General features: G+C 41.3%; 1 protein-coding gene across 1 annotated transcript in view; it reads left to right on the top strand.

Annotated features, from left to right (window-relative positions):
* Nucleotides 1-13,680, top strand: part of eif2ak3 (eukaryotic translation initiation factor 2-alpha kinase 3) — a 52,659-nt gene extending 38,979 nt beyond the window's left edge. Inside the window, exons 10-18 of the mRNA XM_050062108.1 lie at nt 1,515-1,627; nt 3,359-3,481; nt 3,920-4,069; nt 5,758-6,316; nt 6,461-6,634; nt 6,973-7,146; nt 7,434-7,535; nt 8,103-8,165; nt 11,771-13,680. Coding sequence (XP_049918065.1) covers nt 1,515-1,627; nt 3,359-3,481; nt 3,920-4,069; nt 5,758-6,316; nt 6,461-6,634; nt 6,973-7,146; nt 7,434-7,535; nt 8,103-8,165; nt 11,771-11,953 — 1,641 coding nt within the window. The 3' untranslated portion in view covers nt 11,954-13,680. The remainder of the gene's footprint in view (nt 1-1,514; nt 1,628-3,358; nt 3,482-3,919; nt 4,070-5,757; nt 6,317-6,460; nt 6,635-6,972; nt 7,147-7,433; nt 7,536-8,102; nt 8,166-11,770) is intronic.
* Nucleotides 13,681-17,777: the final 4,097 nt, after the last annotated feature.

The following is a 17,777-nucleotide window of genomic DNA, read 5'->3' as shown; positions in this document are numbered from 1 at the left end:
TCTTTCAGTTTAGAAGTGCAGCTGCAGGCTACTGGTGAGCTGCACTGTGTCGTCTTTGAAGTGAGGTCAGAGTTTTAACTGGATTTGTGCAAGCGGGCGATGAAGAGATGATGGGAAAAATGGGCTATCGCTTTCTGCACCCACATCTTAAGATATTCAGGAAAACCCTGCTGTTTATTCTGGCGTCATTTTGGCTAAAATGTTGGTGACATTTTTATGTTAAAAAAATATATAATAAAAAAAACACAACGGGCATCATCAAGGTCAGCAAAATGATCAAGGTCACGTCCATATATCATATGATAAGTCAATAACATTAGTAATGTGACAAGTCTAGACTGCACATGGATCTCCATCAGAATTTCTTTCCTCAAAATGTCACTGAACAAACTTTATTGTCACATTCACGTCCATGAATGTACTTAATTTAATTTGGATAGTTAAAGAGATTAAGTTCAATGTAGTGATGACAGTTGGGCTGTCCAATGAATATTGTTTTTATTCCAGTAATTTCAATTGTTTAAAATTCTATTATTTTGCATTTCTAAACAGTTTTGAAGTTCATGTTAACAAAGTGAAACAGCTCTTACCAGAGTGTTTTCATTGGAAATCAAATGAATGCAAAGAAATTGACTTTGTGATAGTGACTTATAGATTAAGACGACTAGACGGTAAGACAAATGACTGGTGACAACATGTCAGCCTGAAGACGCCCCCTTAATATATCATATACTTGTGTGGTGGTGTGTCTGTGTCACTCTGCAGTTACACCTTCAAAACACTAGTTGGTGGCAGAGTTTCTTTGGAGTGCAGAAAAGTTTGACTGATTCAAACACACATTAAACACACATTAAACACACATTAAACATGGCTTAATAGAGACAGTTTCAAACACAAATCAGCTTCACTATAACTCGCAGCATTCACAGACAAACACTTGTCTTTATCTGGACACATTTCCCCACAAATACAACATGCTAACATTATTAGCACAAGCCTATGGCATTTTACATTGTATAAATTAGCCTAGCAGCTAGCTGAGTTTCTCTTGACTCATATGAAGCGCTGTAGTAACTTCTTAGATTTAGTTTGATCCTCAGGTCTGTGGTGACTCGCTCACTCCTAAGAAGTTCTTTGCAGTCTGTGGTGATGTGGTCGCCCGCTGACATCAGTCTGATTAGTCAAACTAGCGGCACATGATTAATGTGATTATGTTTGGACCTTAATCACATCATGATTAACGTCTTAACACCGACAGCCCTTATTGACACTGTGACAGACTCTGCTGTCTCTTTAAAGTGAAATAAAAACAGGTGATTCTTCCGTGAAAAACTTCTTTAACATTAGTACGTAGTTTTTACAGGAATGTTTTATCACAGAGGTTCAGTACATGAGACACCTTGTTCAGTCTTTTTCTTAGAAAAACTACCCAGAATGCACCTGGAGTTAATCCTGTTTGTTAACATTTCTGACGTCCTCCCTGTGCCTCTGCTGTCCTCTTCTGTCCCTCACAGCAGCGGAAAGAGTCGGAGACACAGTGCCAGACCGACTGCAAGTTTGACCTTGAGGTTGTGGAATCCAAAGAGCCTGTTGCCATGGAGACCCGCTCCAGTGAATATGTGTCCAGGTGCGTTGTGTAAACACTGAGGCTCAACACGCTCTGTAAACACTGTTGATCATGACTCAGGAGAACTTGAGGACACACTGCTGCTGTGTTATCCTCGAGTCTCACTCTTTCAAGGTGTAGCTACAGATTCGGCACTGTTACCATGGTGACCACTGGTCTTCCTGCCTGCTTGGATAGGACAAGGCAGAGATGGGAGATACGAGTTGAAGTAGTGCATGATTGGATAACTCAGCTGTTTGCCATCAAATGAAAATGACCTTGGCCCCCACAGACCCCTCCCCCACCCAGCAGCATCTGCCGCGGGGTCGCAGTGTCACTTTACATCATCGTCAGCACATTGTCACAACTTCTGTTCCTCTGGACGTCCCAAATCTGATCAGAGGACGTAATTTATGGGCTGTCAGTGACCGCCTGTCGTCTGATCGATGGAGTTTACATGTTTACGTCCTCTGACCCCCCAACACGAGAAGAATCTGATTAAACTGGTGTTTCTTCTTCCTGTTGTCACCACTCGCACATTCTTTACTTCTGATCCACCCTAAAACGCCAAACACCCGCCCTCCTCCTCCTCCTCGCTCCTCTGAAGCTGCTGCTGCAGTCCGTGCACATTGCTTTCACTGTGTCCTTAAATAAAACCGGTGGCTGCTGCAGCAGCTGAAGCAAACATGAGTCAGGATCATCAGGAGGAGACGAATCAGGAATCACACGTGCCCACGCATCGCCGTATACGACGGCCTTCAATCCCCCGAGGAGAACTGAGCAGGGATTCTTTGACGGGGCGGAGAGCGGCGAGTCCCAAACGTGTTGACTGAACCAAACAACCCCCCATATGACATAGATATACACACACATGATTTATACATGTTTTATATCATCTTAATTTGTTTTTTCTTCTGTTTTTAATTTGCAGAAATGTAACATGAAACATTTTTAAAAAGTGTAAAAGTTTTTTCTAACTCTTTGAAACCCAAACAAATTGACTTGATTTCTTTAAAAAAATAAAAAAAACATGGAAAGGACGCAACGAGCAACTTTACAAGAAATGACCCAAAAATCAGGAAATGAAAAATAGTAAAAAGTTACAAGAAAATGACCTGAAAATTAAGTAAGTGAAAAACAAATAAAACGTGATTATACAAATCATAAATATAGTTTTCTTGACATTTCTCCTTTTTTAAAAAGATAATTTTCTAATAAATTTCTCTCTCTTTCTTTTTAATAAACTAATTTTCAGGTTGTTTTCATATTTGACCAGTTTCTTGTTCTTTTTGAAAGTAATGGAGCCGATTTTATTTTCCAGGTTTCAAAGGTTTAAACACTAGTTAGAGGCGTCTGAACGCAGGAAGTGAACGAGGATTACGTTAAAGTTGTTTCATACATTTTAATGGTTGAACTTGAATTTACGACTGAATTTTGCTACTGAATTGTTGAGTGACACAAAACAAAATTGAGTCGAAATGTTTTATTCTCTTTTAGTTTTACAGACTCTTTATTTAATTAAGTTTATTCAGCAGGAAGTTCAGAGTTGAGTTTCCTGCCAGCTCAGCAGCTCTCACTGAGGTTTGTGTGGTAATAATCTCTCTCTGTGATCACCTGTTAACTCTTCATAAACCACAGTGAACGTCTGATCTCAGGTCTTTAAACAGTCAGACGTGCAGCAGGTGATAACCACAGAGAGCGGAGCGACTCTTCTCTGCTAAATGAACCAACCAGAGTGTCTCCTCTCCGCAGGTACCTGACTGACTTTGAGCCGGTGCAGTGCCTCGGCCGCGGGGGGTTCGGCGTCGTGTTTGAAGCCCGCAACAAAGTGGACGACTGCAACTACGCCATCAAAAGGATCCGTCTGCCCAACAGGTAGCGCCTCTCGCTGGACACAACACACACGTTCTCGCTGGAGGCGATTGGCTCTTCTTTTATCTCTGTCAGACTGACTTATGTGAGCTGCAGCCGACATGTCTGAACACAGGAAACACACAGAGGGACAAATATTAGCAATGCGTCTACTGACAGGCATGTACATGTAGACACAGCAGCGCTCCTTTTATTTTTAATGCAGCCCTGCTATTGACCGTGACATCACTCAAACTAGTCTGTTAATTATTTTTACGCTCAGTGTTTCTGTGAAACACTTTTTGACCCTTTGTTGTATCGGCAACAGCAAAGTCTCATCAGGCATTCAGAGTATTAGCGTCTTCAGATCCTGATAATCTGAGACCATCTACTGATAAAAGACAAAGTGTTTTCTCCTGACTGTGAATTAAACCCTGAAGCTTTTGCTTCTGCGTGTTACAGAGAGCTGGCTCGTGAGAAGGTGATGCGAGAGGTGAAGGCGCTGGCCAAGCTGGAGCATCCCGGGATTATCCGCTACTTCAACGCCTGGCAGGAGAGCCCCCCCGAGGGCTGGCAGGAGGAGATGGACCAGAGGTGGCTGAAAGACGCCAGGTCAGCTGCAGCTTTTACACCTGTTATACTGTACACGGCCAGTGGTCAGCTGTCCAAGATGGCTGCCACGCTAAGAAATATAATCCACTCAGGAGGAAGATTTTTAGGACTTTTATTGTACATTATTACTTATCACTTTACTGGTTGATTAAATCAGATGTTTAAATGCCAGTGGATGAAAAATGCATTTTGAGATTTGCAGATCAGAGCTAAAATAAGCTCCAGAAAACCTCTCAGAGACAATCATCATCATCATCATCATCATCATCATCATCATCATCTTTCTCTTTCCAAGCACCAAGCTGGTACACAGTAAATAAAATGAACTCTGATGCCGACCTCACACCAGATGACTTTTCAAGCAGTTCCTCTGTCGCATACAAACGTTCAGTGTCGGAATACATTCACAAGTTTTACCTCAGCTGGTTGGAGCGCCCGCCACGATCTTAATCGTTTGGTGCAAAGTGGTCATAACACTCAGTCTGAGCCGTTTTAAGGCAGGTTTTTGTTTTGTTTTGTTTTGATGTTACAACACAATCAAACATGTTCAATATTAAACTAGTTTTCGGTGACGTGAACATCAACAGCCAATAGCAGCATCTCTCCAGCATCAAACAGGAAGCAGCAAACCCTGTAGACAGTAAACATGGAGGAGACTCTGGTGAGGAGCGAGAACATGAAGTCTCTGTTCTCTTGTTGTGTGTTAAAGGAGGAGAAACTGGTGGAGCTGTGGAGCGAACAAGAGTCGGAGAATAATTTGTATCTGATCCATCAATCAGCTGATTTTACTGAGACATCTTTTTTTTTTTAATTATTATTATTTCATTTTACATTTTGAAGCATTAATAAACAACATATAACAATCAAACGGCAATATGAAGTAAACAAGACAGTAAACAATAAACAAAGCCAAAATTAAATCAAATAAACAAAGTGCAAAATGACGACAATAATCGATGTTAACAAAATGGACGACATCAGGGATCACATGGTTCGACACATCCTCAATACAATAAGACGACACAGAGACACAGTCGGTTTGATTTGATAACAAGTTTCCATTTGATTCACAAAGGGCTGCTTTATTTTTTACTTCTCAGTGAACAAGTTATTGTATTCAAGGGGTGTACAGCTGATGATTTCAGAAAACCATAATGGATTGGGAGGGGGACATTTGATTTCGATTTTAAGACAATTCATTTTTTAGCAGTGGTCAGCAAACTTTCTGTGAGCCTTATAGCATGGCTATTTTTAAGACTGGACTTAGTAAGACAACTTTAATCTTGTCTTTCTAGAGTTGTGTTTTTGTGGGCATGTAAGGAATTGTAAATACGTCATATTTTCCACCAGGAGCAGGACGGGGAATAATCTCAGAGACAATCTAGTTGTAGTCTGTGAACAGTGACCCTGACAGATCCCAAACTAAAAACATGAAGTTTAGATGTCAGAGGCTGTCACACTTCAGTCTTTGAAAAGTCTCGTCAGTCTTCTCGTGTATGGTCGGTATAATCGTGGTCGCCGCCTGACGTCTTGTTACTTTTGTTTGTCCACTTTCAACTGTTTTAATTTTGTGAACTGTTTTGTCAAAACTATTTTATTAGACACTTGTACAGTTATCCATACTGACGTCATATTTATTTGATTGTATCAAACTTGGCAGCAACATCCCTCCTCTGTCTCTCTTTCAGTACCACCGACTGGCCAATGAGCTTCCTCGACCACATGGAGGCGCTGTCAGTCAAAGTCCCCGTGTCCAGCTCAGTGTCTCCCTCCTCTGGACCTGGAGGAGACGTCCTGGAGGCCTCCGTCGACGCACAGGCTCTGCTCTCCAGCAGCGCCAGCGGTGCTGTGGGTTTCAGCATTGGTGACGGAGACCTGTCCTTCCACCCGCTGCTGGGCCACGACAGCCTGATGTCTGAGAGGGACAGCCAGGCCGACCCCGACGCCTCAGACACCCCCCACTCCTTCGAGCTGTGTCCCCCACGTGGCCCCAGCGACTGCACCTCTTCTTCCTTTGACATCGTGTTCGAGGACTCGGGCTGCGACCGAGACGCCGACGCAGACACAGACTCGGCTTCCGGCGTAGCCAGCCCAAGCACGATGACGGAGAAGAACAGCTCGTCTTCCTCGCACACCAGACGACAGGAATCTGTCCCGCCCTCCTCTTCCTCTCCCCCTCGGCCAACCTCACTCACACTGGCTCTCCCAGCGACTCCTCCGACTCAGAGAGTTCAGCCGTCGCCAAAGGTCAGTCAGGCGTTTACTCAGTCGGCTGTGATGAGCCTAATGTAAAATAAAGTTTTGCCCCCTTCTCCCTCTGAAATGAATTCTTAGTTTCTAGTGTCGTACATAAGATCGTAATGTTCTGACACCGTGTCCTCTCGTCTCCAGGTGTACCTGTACATCCAGATGCAGCTCTGTCGGAAGGAGAACCTGAAGGACTGGATGGCTCAGCGCTGCCTCACGGAGCAGAGGGAGCACAACCAGTGTCTGGATATCTTCGTCCAGATCGCAGAGGCCGTCGACTTCCTGCACAGCAAGGGCCTCATGCACAGGGACCTCAAGGTGAACACACACACACACACACACACACACACACACACACACACACAAGACACTTTATTACCATTAAATCTCAGGCCGACAGCTGCGCACAGATAAAATAAACTAAACTGTACCTCATGTACAGCACGGTGAGGCAGCGGTGTGAAAAAGGGGCTCGTTAACTCAGTGTTAAAATCTCTTTCAGACTCTTCACACATGATCTCTTCCTGCCAATGTGTAAAACCTTTTATTTTATACGGTCTGATAGTGTCGACAGGTTCATGCGTCAGCAACACTCTGCCTTCCTGTGCTTTAATGTTCGGTACATGTTCTCTAACCTGTAACCGTCACTCCTTTAGCCCTCCAACATCTTCTTCACGATGGACGACGTGGTGAAGGTGGGAGACTTCGGCCTGGTGACGGCCATGGACCAGGAGGAAGATGAGGACGAGCCGAGTGCTCTGACGCCCGCCCCGCTCCTGACCCGGCACACGGGCCAGGTGGGCACCAAACTGTACATGAGCCCCGAGCAGGTGAGTGAAAAATGAACTTGAAAAACTGTAATGAAACACGCTGCGCTCCCCTCCTGATGTCACACAGGTTCATTAATGTTCTAGGGTGCTCCATATGTCTTTATTGAATTCTAATAAAAATAAGTTGTTTAAAAAAAATAGTTCATTTGATTTTCACCAGAACATTAAACATAAACTGTAAAAATAAACTTGATGTCAAAGCTGCTGTACATGTCTCCCACCTCTGAGACTTTATCACTTTAAATCTTCATGTCCTAAATCCTGTCCCGTCTTTTTCGTCCCTGCAGCTCTCTGGAAACTCGTACTCTCACAAAGTGGACATTTACTCTCTGGGTCTGATCCTGTTCGAGCTGCTGTATCCTTTCAGGACGCAGATGGAGAGAGTGAGGGTGAGTCAGCACATACAGCTTTGATTCAGTCCCCAGAAGGGTCGTTAGACGGCGATAAATCACCCTTAAACTCAGCTTTTATAACTGTTAAACATGATTATTACAGTCAGTTTAGATGGGTTTGTATTTTCCAGTTACACATCAGTTTGTGAAGCATAAAAGAAATCAAAGACAAACGACTGTGAGCAGAGCAACGAACATGAACAGGAGGTAACATTTCCCCTGAACTGATCTGTTAAACATTTAGAAGCAGATCAAACTCTCGGATCATTTAAAGACTGATCAGATTTAAATGGGTCTGATCTCATGTTTGTCTTCAGTCCGACCCTCGGCTGCTGCAGGAGGACAGACAGAGACGTCCTAATGAGGCCGTGCGTCTTTTATTCAGTTCATTATTCTGTTTTGTGTGAAACTCTGGAGGGAAACTGTGACACATCCTCACTATTGTCGTGGGTTTAAACGGTGGATTGTCTTCGCCCTCGTGTGTGCGATCGAGCGGGACGCCTTTGTCTCGGGAACAAAGGGACCTGATTAGACGCTCACAGGTGTTTACATCCTTTCTTCCAGACGCTGACAGAGGTGAGAGCGCTGCGCTTCCCTGAGGTCTTCTCCAAAAACAACGTGCAGGAGGTGAGTGGCCGTCTGCTGCCACCTAGTGGCTCCAACTACACACTACACCTGAACTGAGACATGACAACATGTTCATCCTGAGAGAGTGATCAAAGAGGGAAACACACAGAGCAGAGACAGTTTACTCTCATCATGTAATCTTTAAATGACCCGTCCACACCAACATGTGACTCCCATCTGATCAGCTGATCCGGTCAGGAAGTGTAGCTGGATTATTTTGCTCTTAAATCAACAGGATATTAATAAAAAATCTAAATCTAAATATGTAAATATTATATTAAACTGGGACTGGTTTTACCAGATGACATCACATCACTCCTCTCCTGGCGTCTCTCCTTTGACTTCCTGTTCATTTTAGAGTTTATTTTAATATTTCACGGATCACTGTTAAAGCTCGTCTGGCCCCAAACTACACAGCAGAGATGCTGACCTCATATGAGCCTCAGGTAGGGCCCCACTGATCGCTCCAGAGTCGAGGCTTAAATCTAAAGGTGTCCGTGTTTTTGCCGTCAGGACCCCTCAGCTTTGTAACAGCCTGCCCGAAGACATAACTCTCACAGAATCAGTGACCTTTAAAATCACCTCTTAAAAAACATTTTCTACAGACTCGCTTTTATGTGACGTCGTCCTTTAATTTATGTTTTATTCTGTCTTTGTCCTGCTTATCATTATTATTATTAATTCAGTGTTTACTGCCGTCATTCTTTGTGTTTTATTTTATTTAATTAATTTAGTTTTGATTTAATTTCTTTTCTCACCATCATCTGCCGTCTTTCTAACATGTTTGTGTGTCTGATCCTTCGTTTAATTCTTCTTTAATTTATGTCTGGACTTAGGTCGGCATCATTTTTTGGCTTCTATTATTTTATTGCATCGGAGGTTTCTTGCTTCTGTTTTGCTTTATTTGTCAAAACACTTTGTAAACTCTGTTTTTAAAGGCAAACTTATTATTATTATTATTATTATTATTATTATTATTACTAAAATATAAGTAGCAGCATTTTTTCTGAGACTGTTTTATCAACATGATTTATAAGTATAATTTGTACTAGGGATGCACCGAATATTCGGTAACCAAATATATTCGGCCGAATATTGCAAAAAAACACACATTCGGTATTCGGTGGAATAAGTTAAAAGCAAGGCCGAATAATAGCGGCGTGTTTTGATAACGCAATCAAACAGCGTGCCGTGACCGGCGGAGTAAAATGTCGGCAGTGTGGCGAGCAAAATAGGCTTAAATCATTCAGCAGCCTACAGATTTCAACCAGCAGCAGAAACGAAAGGCGAATCCCACCGATTGTGGGTTGAACGGGGGTCACAGACACAGACAGTAATGCATTCCTGTCAAATACGGCGGCCATCGGCTTAATGTTACCGGCGAGGAGAAGTCGGCTCCAATAATATCCTCTTCTTGGCGTCATGACTGCCCAGAAGTACCTGATTGGCTGAGCCAGCCGAACACAGGTATGTGACGTGTCAGAGGAGAAACGAGCCGTTCACGGCCCACAAACCTCACCGCACTTTAGGGACTGTTCTTTACTTNGGCCAAGCGTTTAATATTATTTGGCTTCGGCTTCGGCCACAAATTTTCATTTCGGTGCATCCCTAATTTGTAGCTATAATCCCATTAGAATTTGATTATCCATATGTTCAAATAATATTAAATATTATATAAAAAATGTATTTAAAAAATTTTATTTACTCAAAACTGCCATTTTTCTATTAAAGAAATTAACATGAGAAAGACAAACAGAGACGCAAACATAGAGCGACCTGCCAACACAAACCTACAGCACTGGTGTGGCACGGTTAAATAAAACACTGCAGCTCTGCTACAATAAAGTTAAATAGATTACTTTTATCATGAAGTTCATTAAAGCACCATTACAACAGAGTTAGTTTGGTGATAATAAAGTGGAATGAAACAGCGTTAAATAGAGAAGCAGAGCACAGGAGGAGTTTCCAGCCGGGGGTCATAATAATAATAATGATTATGAGGACAGAAAAAGAGCTCAGTAATTCTTCATACTGTGCTGGTTTCCTCTGCACGCTGTACGAGATCTTTACAGGTAGACTACAGGATGTTCGTTCATTTAACCATCAACTCTAAAATAAAGAAGATAAAATAAATGATAAAAGATAAAAAGATTTAAGTAAGAAAACACAACATTAATACCCTGTAAACATATTCAGTAAACAAATTAATTATTCCCTGTCATGAGGAGGAGGAAGTGAACTCTTCTTTCATATAACAGTAAATCAGATGAAGTAAATCTCCATCTCAGGTTTTATTTCTGTGTCCGTCAGAGGTTTATGTTCTGCTTCATGTTGTCTGTGCGGAGTGTGATAAGTTTGTTTACCTTGTTTACCTGTTTACTGTGTAATGAGATTAACATAATCCCAAAGAATAATCTGTGATTCTCCAACACTGGAAATCCCCTCAGCCCCCTCTGTCATCCCAGTATCCCACTGACCGAGACGTGCACTGATCTATTTTAAGATGTCCTGTACTGTGTGAGCGTGTGTGTGTGTGTGTGTGTGTGTGTGTGTGTGTGTGAGAGAGAGAGAGAGAGAGAGAGAGAGAGAGAGAGAGAATGTGCTTCTGTGTTTTATGTGAGCCTACAGTACATGAGTGTGTGGCAGGGCTGGGTGAATATGTCCTCTAAATAATTATGGACAATATAAATCTGAATATTTTTAAATCTCCTCTAAACTACTGTAGAACACTGAAATACTAAACAAACTTCTCTTACTATAAAGTTAAACAAAGTACTCTTAGAATAAAGTAATAGTAAAGTACTGTTACAAGGAAGTCGAATAAAGTACTAATATAATAAAGTTAAAGTGATGTTACAATAAAGTTTTATTAAAAAGAATTAGATAACGTACTTTTACAATAAAGTTAAATAAAATGACGTCTTAATAAAGTTAATTAATGAATTGTTACAATAGTTAAATAAAGTTTGTTATAATGACTTTAAATAAAGTTTTTTTTTTTAAATTAAGTTAAAGAAAATTTTGTTATAATAAAGTTTTGTTACAAAAAGTTAAATAAAGTTTGTCAAAATAAAGTAAAATAAATTTGTTTGAATGACAAAGTTTCTTTCAAAAAAGTTGAATTTAGTTTTGTTTTAGTGAAATCGGAACCACTGGTGCTTTTATTTTGAAGCACCCGGCTTATCTCGGGCAGGAAGTGTACATGTTTAAAGCTTCTGGTCAACAGTTAGCAGGAAGTTAAACCATCACAGCGACGAGGATTTATTCACAGTGAGCAGGAGAAGAACAAACAGCTCTACAGGTCACAGATGAATAATCTCTCACTGGTGCTCCAGCAATCTGCTGATTCAAAAACACACCTCACATGCTCACACACTTTATCGTCCAGGAGACTTGTGTGGAGGGGTGAGAGCGCCGAAACACCAAAGCAATGCATCGAGCATAATCGATATATCGTCCACTCCTAACTTTTGTTTGTCAGAATGTTTTATGTCGTGTTTTATCTGAGTGTAATTTAGCACTAATGTCGCACTGTTTGCTGGTTCTGCTGGATTAGCTGTAGCATCTCTGTAACATGACTCTGTGTTTCCTGTGTGTGTGCACAGCTGAGCATGGTGCGCAGCATGCTGTCCTGGAGCCCCGCCGAGCGCCCAGAGGCCGCTGACATCACAGGGACTCCTCTCTTCCAGGAGCTGGAGCTGCCATGCCGACTGGCCATGAGGCAGCGCTCCCGTACCTACAGCGCCTCGTCCATGGGCCGCCCCTCACGCCAGACATCGACTACCTGAAAGTCCCGTGACGCAATATGTAACCCCGCCCCCTCAACCCCCGCCTGCTGTCACACACTGCCTCAGACTCTGAACGCCGAGTACCACAGGAAGTTACCTCGGTGGCTTCAGAGCAGCGAGATAACGTCCTGTTCCTGTTACTCACACACATGCCGTTACGTCTCCGCACACCGACATGCTGCCCTCCTCCCGATTTTAATCCCACCTACAGGTGAAAGAAGATTTTAAAGCAGCAGCTGATCTGTAACGTTCTGACCCGACTGGACTCAAGTCGACCAATAAATAATTCTTAGAGAAGCAGACGGACCGCGTCCATCAGCTCAGTGTTGACTAACCATTGATCAGCTCATTGATTCTGAAATGTTAACATGATGAAATAATCCTCCTCACTCTGAGGTCATTAATGAACACGCTGAGAATTATTAAACGTCCAATCTGACTCCAGTCTGGTCCGAACGCGCTGCTCGCTCCCAACATTCAGCCAGTGTTGACCCACCCACGCCACACCTCAGGTATCAAACCAAGAGGACGATCCAAAGGGGCCTTTGATCATCTATCTACTGGTGACCAGTCTGATCACTGGTACGAGCACTAAGCGGTGTTCTGACACCTGATATGCCTGATTTGGGAGACCAAAAAAGACCCTCTCTTTTTTCCTACGTGTTTTTTTTTTTTTTTAAGAGAAGGTGATGTGTGTCGCAGAGAAGAGTTTATGAATCAGATCAGATATGATTTGCCTTTAGAAGGAGGCGTGCGGCGCCTCTGGATGAATGAATGATGCTGAACCTCTGTCTTTCTGCCTGTACCTGATAGGAAGGTGAAGGGGTGAGTGTGAGTCTATGATCTTAAAGCCAGTACCTGGAAGCAGTTTTTTTTAGTGTGTAAATTTCCACAATGACTCTGAGGTGCTCAATCATTTCTCCAACACCTCCTCTTTAATCTGTGTAAATACCTGAAGGGAAAATGTGTTTATATCTTTTTTCTTTGTGAATCAGAAGACGTGTGGGACTGATGTGTACATACTGTAAGGCTCCGGTGCTTGTAAATGGCTTTTCATAAGGAAACTGTAAGATAGTGTGAAATATACCGTGGGAGAGGAACAAATACGTACAGAGGTGTGACACTGACACGCCAGGAAAATAAAAAACATGTCAGCATCAGGTGATAACGTGAAAAGTTTCCTGATAAAACAAGATGTTTGTCACGTTTTTACAACATGTTTTGTATGTTTTAAAAAGAAAAGTTTCACAAAAGATAAAATATATTGTAGTATATTGATATAACAAGAAGTTTCTTATTTTACAAGTTTTTGTTACAATTGAAAAGTTTCTTGTTATGACATGGAATTTCTTGATATAATTGAAAAGTTTTCTGTTATAACATGAAAATATCTTGATATAATTGAAACGTTTTCTGTTATAACATGAAAATATCTTGATATAATTGAAAAGTTTTCTGTTATAACATGAAAATATCTTGATATAATTGAAAATATCTTGATATAATTGAAAAGTTTTCTGTTACAACATGAAAATATCTTGATATAATTGAAAAGTTTTCTGTTATAACATGAAAATATCTTGATATAATTGAAAATATCTTGATATAATTGAAAAGTTTCCTGTTATAACATGAAAATATCTTGATATAATTCAAAATATCTTGATATAATTGAAAAGTTTCCTGTTATAACATGAAAATATTCTGTAAAAACATGACAACATCTCAATATANTATCTTGATATAATTGAAAATATCTTGATATAATTGAAAATATCTTGATATAATTTAAAAGTTTTCTGTTATAACATGAAAATATCTTGATATAATTGAAAAGTTTCCTGTTATAACATGAAAATATTCTGTAAAAACATGACAACATCTCAATATAACGAGGAGCTTTTCCTGTTGTTACCTGATGCTGATGTTTTTGGTTATTTTCCTGGCGTGGCGTCGGTACACTTCCTGTAGCGAGGAGACGATCTCTGCCATTAACGCATAGCTGAATGTGACAGTGTGACCTCCAGAGACCGATGATGGTGCGTCACCTCTTTGATTCTCAGTGTTTTGTTTTCACATGTTCGGGGTACCGAGCGGAGGGAAAGGGTTCGCCCTGCGCTGAGCACCAGAGCTGAACCCGCCGGACCAGAGTGCCATTTGAACGTCAGTTAAGTGTACTTTTCTGTAACTGATAACTCACCTCACATTTATCCGAAATTGTGCTCCCATGATCCTCCGACCCCGCCCGGCTGGCGTTCCCGGTGAAGCACGACACACACTGAGGTCCTCCGGTGATGAGGAGAAATAGAATTTAGCCAGGAGGATGATGATGTTTCATCCCCTCGACGGCGTCTGCTAGGGACCTGGACCTGATGTTGGTCATGTGATCCACACGAGCATTGTTTTATGTACATAAGAAGTGCTGGGAGAGTCACATGACCCGTTTGTAACTTCACACACACACAAACTGCTAATTGTAACGTGCTTTCAATGATTGTACTTTTCTAAGGATCTTCTCTTTTTTTATTTTACTAAACGCAGTTTTTGATTCTTCAGGGTTTTTTGATCACTGTAAAGTCTCGACTGTGTCTCACACAGGAAGTCAAACTGATGTTCGTCCGTCCGTCCGTCCTCTCAGCTCACTGAAGACGAGTCATTCATGTTGTAGAATTATCTCCTCAGAGTTTAAATCAGACTGAACTCCACCGTAACAGGTGGAAACAGGAAGTTAAGTTCCATTATGGCGTTTAGGGGGAATGTGAAAACTGGAGCTGCAAATTCAGACGAAAGTTTGTGAACTACAGTTCGTGGGTTCTGTTACTGACGTGTTGACAACATTTGTAAAATCAATGTTTTACATAATCACCTGAATTATCTGAACAAATTTTGGAACATTTGCTAAAAGTCCTTTGAGAATGTTTGTGGAGGATTTTCAGCATAAAAGAAGGAAACTTTCACACCTTAAATCACCTCCAGTAGCTCGTCAGCCTTCTACCTTTAAGTCAGCATCATCGACACTTGTTGTGTTTTCTCCTCCAGATTCTCTTCTTCTCTCTCAATTCAAGAAAATGTGATGATTCTGTTGGTCTTTTGGTGACTTGTGTTCCTCCTCCTCCTCCTCCTCCTCCTCCCCCTGACCACAGTTCAGTTGAAAATCAGACCCACGTTGTGAACCTCTGACGATCTGTCTGGATGTGTAGTCGCCTGTTTTGTGCACACACCCTGTTTTCTGTCCATGTTCCACTGTAAATATGTTTATTTGCTTTATTTATGTTCGATGCCGTGATCAATCCGTTTGGGTTGGTGTTATTTTGAATGCGCTTCATGCGATGGAGCGCGTTGGAATACGATGACTTCTTACAAGTCTAAATTTAATAAACTGTTCTATACCGTTTGTACAGTTTGGTGTCCTTGGTGTCAAGTCTGTGGGGGCGGGGCCGGGATCACAACAGCCAGAGTTAAAGGGACAGTTCACCACAAAATCAAAAATACATACTATTATTCCTCTGACCTGTAGAGCTGTTTGTAACTCACACCAAAACTATCAGACTGATAGAGTGTTGGTGATAACGGCCGTAGAGATGTCTGCCTTCTCTCCAGTATAAAGGAACTAGAGGACACTCAGCATGTGGTGCTTAAAATGCCAAAAAAAAAAATACATTTGAAAAACTCAACATCAACGTCTCTTACTCAAGATAATCCAGACCTTGTTATGTAGGAACTATTTTCTTTCTACCGACCTTCAGCCCACAGAAGGAAGCGTGCATCTACTCACGGACGAGAGCCTCATGTGTGTGACAGCATGAGATGTAAACATTAACGATGTCCTCCTCAGCTGAGCTGTAACGTTAGCTAGCGCAGTGTCGGGGAGTAACGAGGTATCAGGGCTGTACCCGACTAAATCAGATTCTGCCATGTAATATGAATATTTGACAATTCATTTTTATTTTTTCCATGTAAAGTTTTAAAGATTAAACAGGATATTCAGTGTGTTTCAACAACATTCATCTAATGTCGTGAACAAGCTAACGGCGCTGACGACGCATCGGAAATGTGCTTAAAATACTAGATCTCTAACAAAAGCCAGAGAGTGAGTCATAATATCGGAGCTGTAAATCAGAAAGTAAAGGTGATGTTATCTCAGAGCTTGACGGTGCAGAGTTTCTCCTCCTCTGTGTCTGCAGCTGTCTGTACCAAAGAGTAGCGTGAAGATCAAGAGCGCTCACTCTGCAGCAAAATCTGGGGACCAAAACGTCTCAAGGAGTTCACTGCACAGCACACTGACAAATAAAAAAACTAACTGCTCGACTTGAAGTCATTTTAGTTGACTGATGATTCAAATCTCTGACTTTCAGGGCAGCCCCACTAGTTACCTAATTAGATTACAAAATAAATGTAAGTGTAATCCACTACAGTTGTTAAAAAAAGGTAATTAAACTACAGCTGCTCATCAAAGAGTTGATGATTACAAAGACATTCAGATATATTTTGGGGGATAAAAAGCTTCCATGTAAAATATGAAGTTTCATATTCTTCATTTTACTGAAGAAGTCTTAATAAAAGTTTGACAGTAATCAGTGTTGAGTTCTGTTGTTCACACCGCCTGGTTTACTTTGATTACATTTATGTTTTTTGGAGTTTTCAGTTTTATTTCCCAGTTTAAAACGCCTGTTGGAAAGTTTTTTTAAAAAGGCATCAAATGTAATAATTTACATTACTCTGATGAAGTTATTAAAATAGTTACGTAATTCACTACATTTAAACAGGGTCACATGTAATCTGTAAACCTGTTAGATTTCAGAGGTGACCTTCCCAACAGCTAACAGCAGATGCACGTTTCCTTCTGCACAGTGATACAGTTGGTGGGTGTGGTTCAGTATAATTGGATGTAATTCATTATGATATAAATATACCAGTAATTGTAATCAGCTACAGTTGTTTAAAAAATATACAAAAAGATATTTATACTATATTACATTTTATTTATATATTTTGATTCATGTACAGTTCAGCCATATGATGTATGAATTCGCCTGTGTGACAGTCCGTAGAGGAGAGCTCACCTGCTCTGTAAATACTTAACATGTAGTGAAGGCTCTTTACACTCACACAGGTGTTTAAGTTGTTCCGGTTAGTTTGAGCTCTGCTGGACACCGTCCATACACACCGACACACCTGACCAGGGCAGTAATTGAAGTCACCTGTGTGAGTGATGAAGAGGGATGAAGGAGATTTAGAATAAAGGAAGTTCATCACTACATCCACTTTATTTTATCAACAGTCAAAGACTTGACTCTTTTCTAAATTGGCTTTATTGGCTTTTTCAAAAGCTTTCAATATATCAATATATATCGTCATCATCAGCACTAGTATTTTGTGCTCTCGCCAGGCATCAATAAAACAATTGGCGGGCGTTAGTGGCTTAGTGGTAGAGCAGGCACCCCATGTACAAGGCTGTTGCCGCAGTGGCCAGGGTTCGAGTCCAGCCTGTGGCCCCTTGCTGCATGTCACTCCCTCTCTCTCTCTCTCTCTCTCTCTCTCTCTCTCTCTCTCTCTCTCTCTCTCTCCACTTTACTGTCCTGTCAATTAAAGGCAAAAAATGATTAAAAAAATAAAACAATTGGCGCAAGTGAATCATCTGTAAAGTCAATGTAAAGACGCGATTAGTCCCACCAGACAGCATGATGGATGCGATGAACAGGATGTGAATCAAATTCAGCGGCATGAATGAAGCCAGTAGCATGATGTCAATTCAATCAATCAATCAATTTTATTTATAAAGCCCAATATCACAAATCACAATTTGCCTCACAGGGCTTTACAG

The sequence above is a fragment of the Epinephelus moara genome, chromosome 14 (assembly GCF_006386435.1).
Source record: "Epinephelus moara isolate mb chromosome 14, YSFRI_EMoa_1.0, whole genome shotgun sequence".
Classification (NCBI taxonomy): domain Eukaryota; kingdom Metazoa; phylum Chordata; class Actinopteri; order Perciformes; family Serranidae; genus Epinephelus; species Epinephelus moara.
This window is presented reverse-complemented; position numbering and strand designations above follow the sequence as displayed.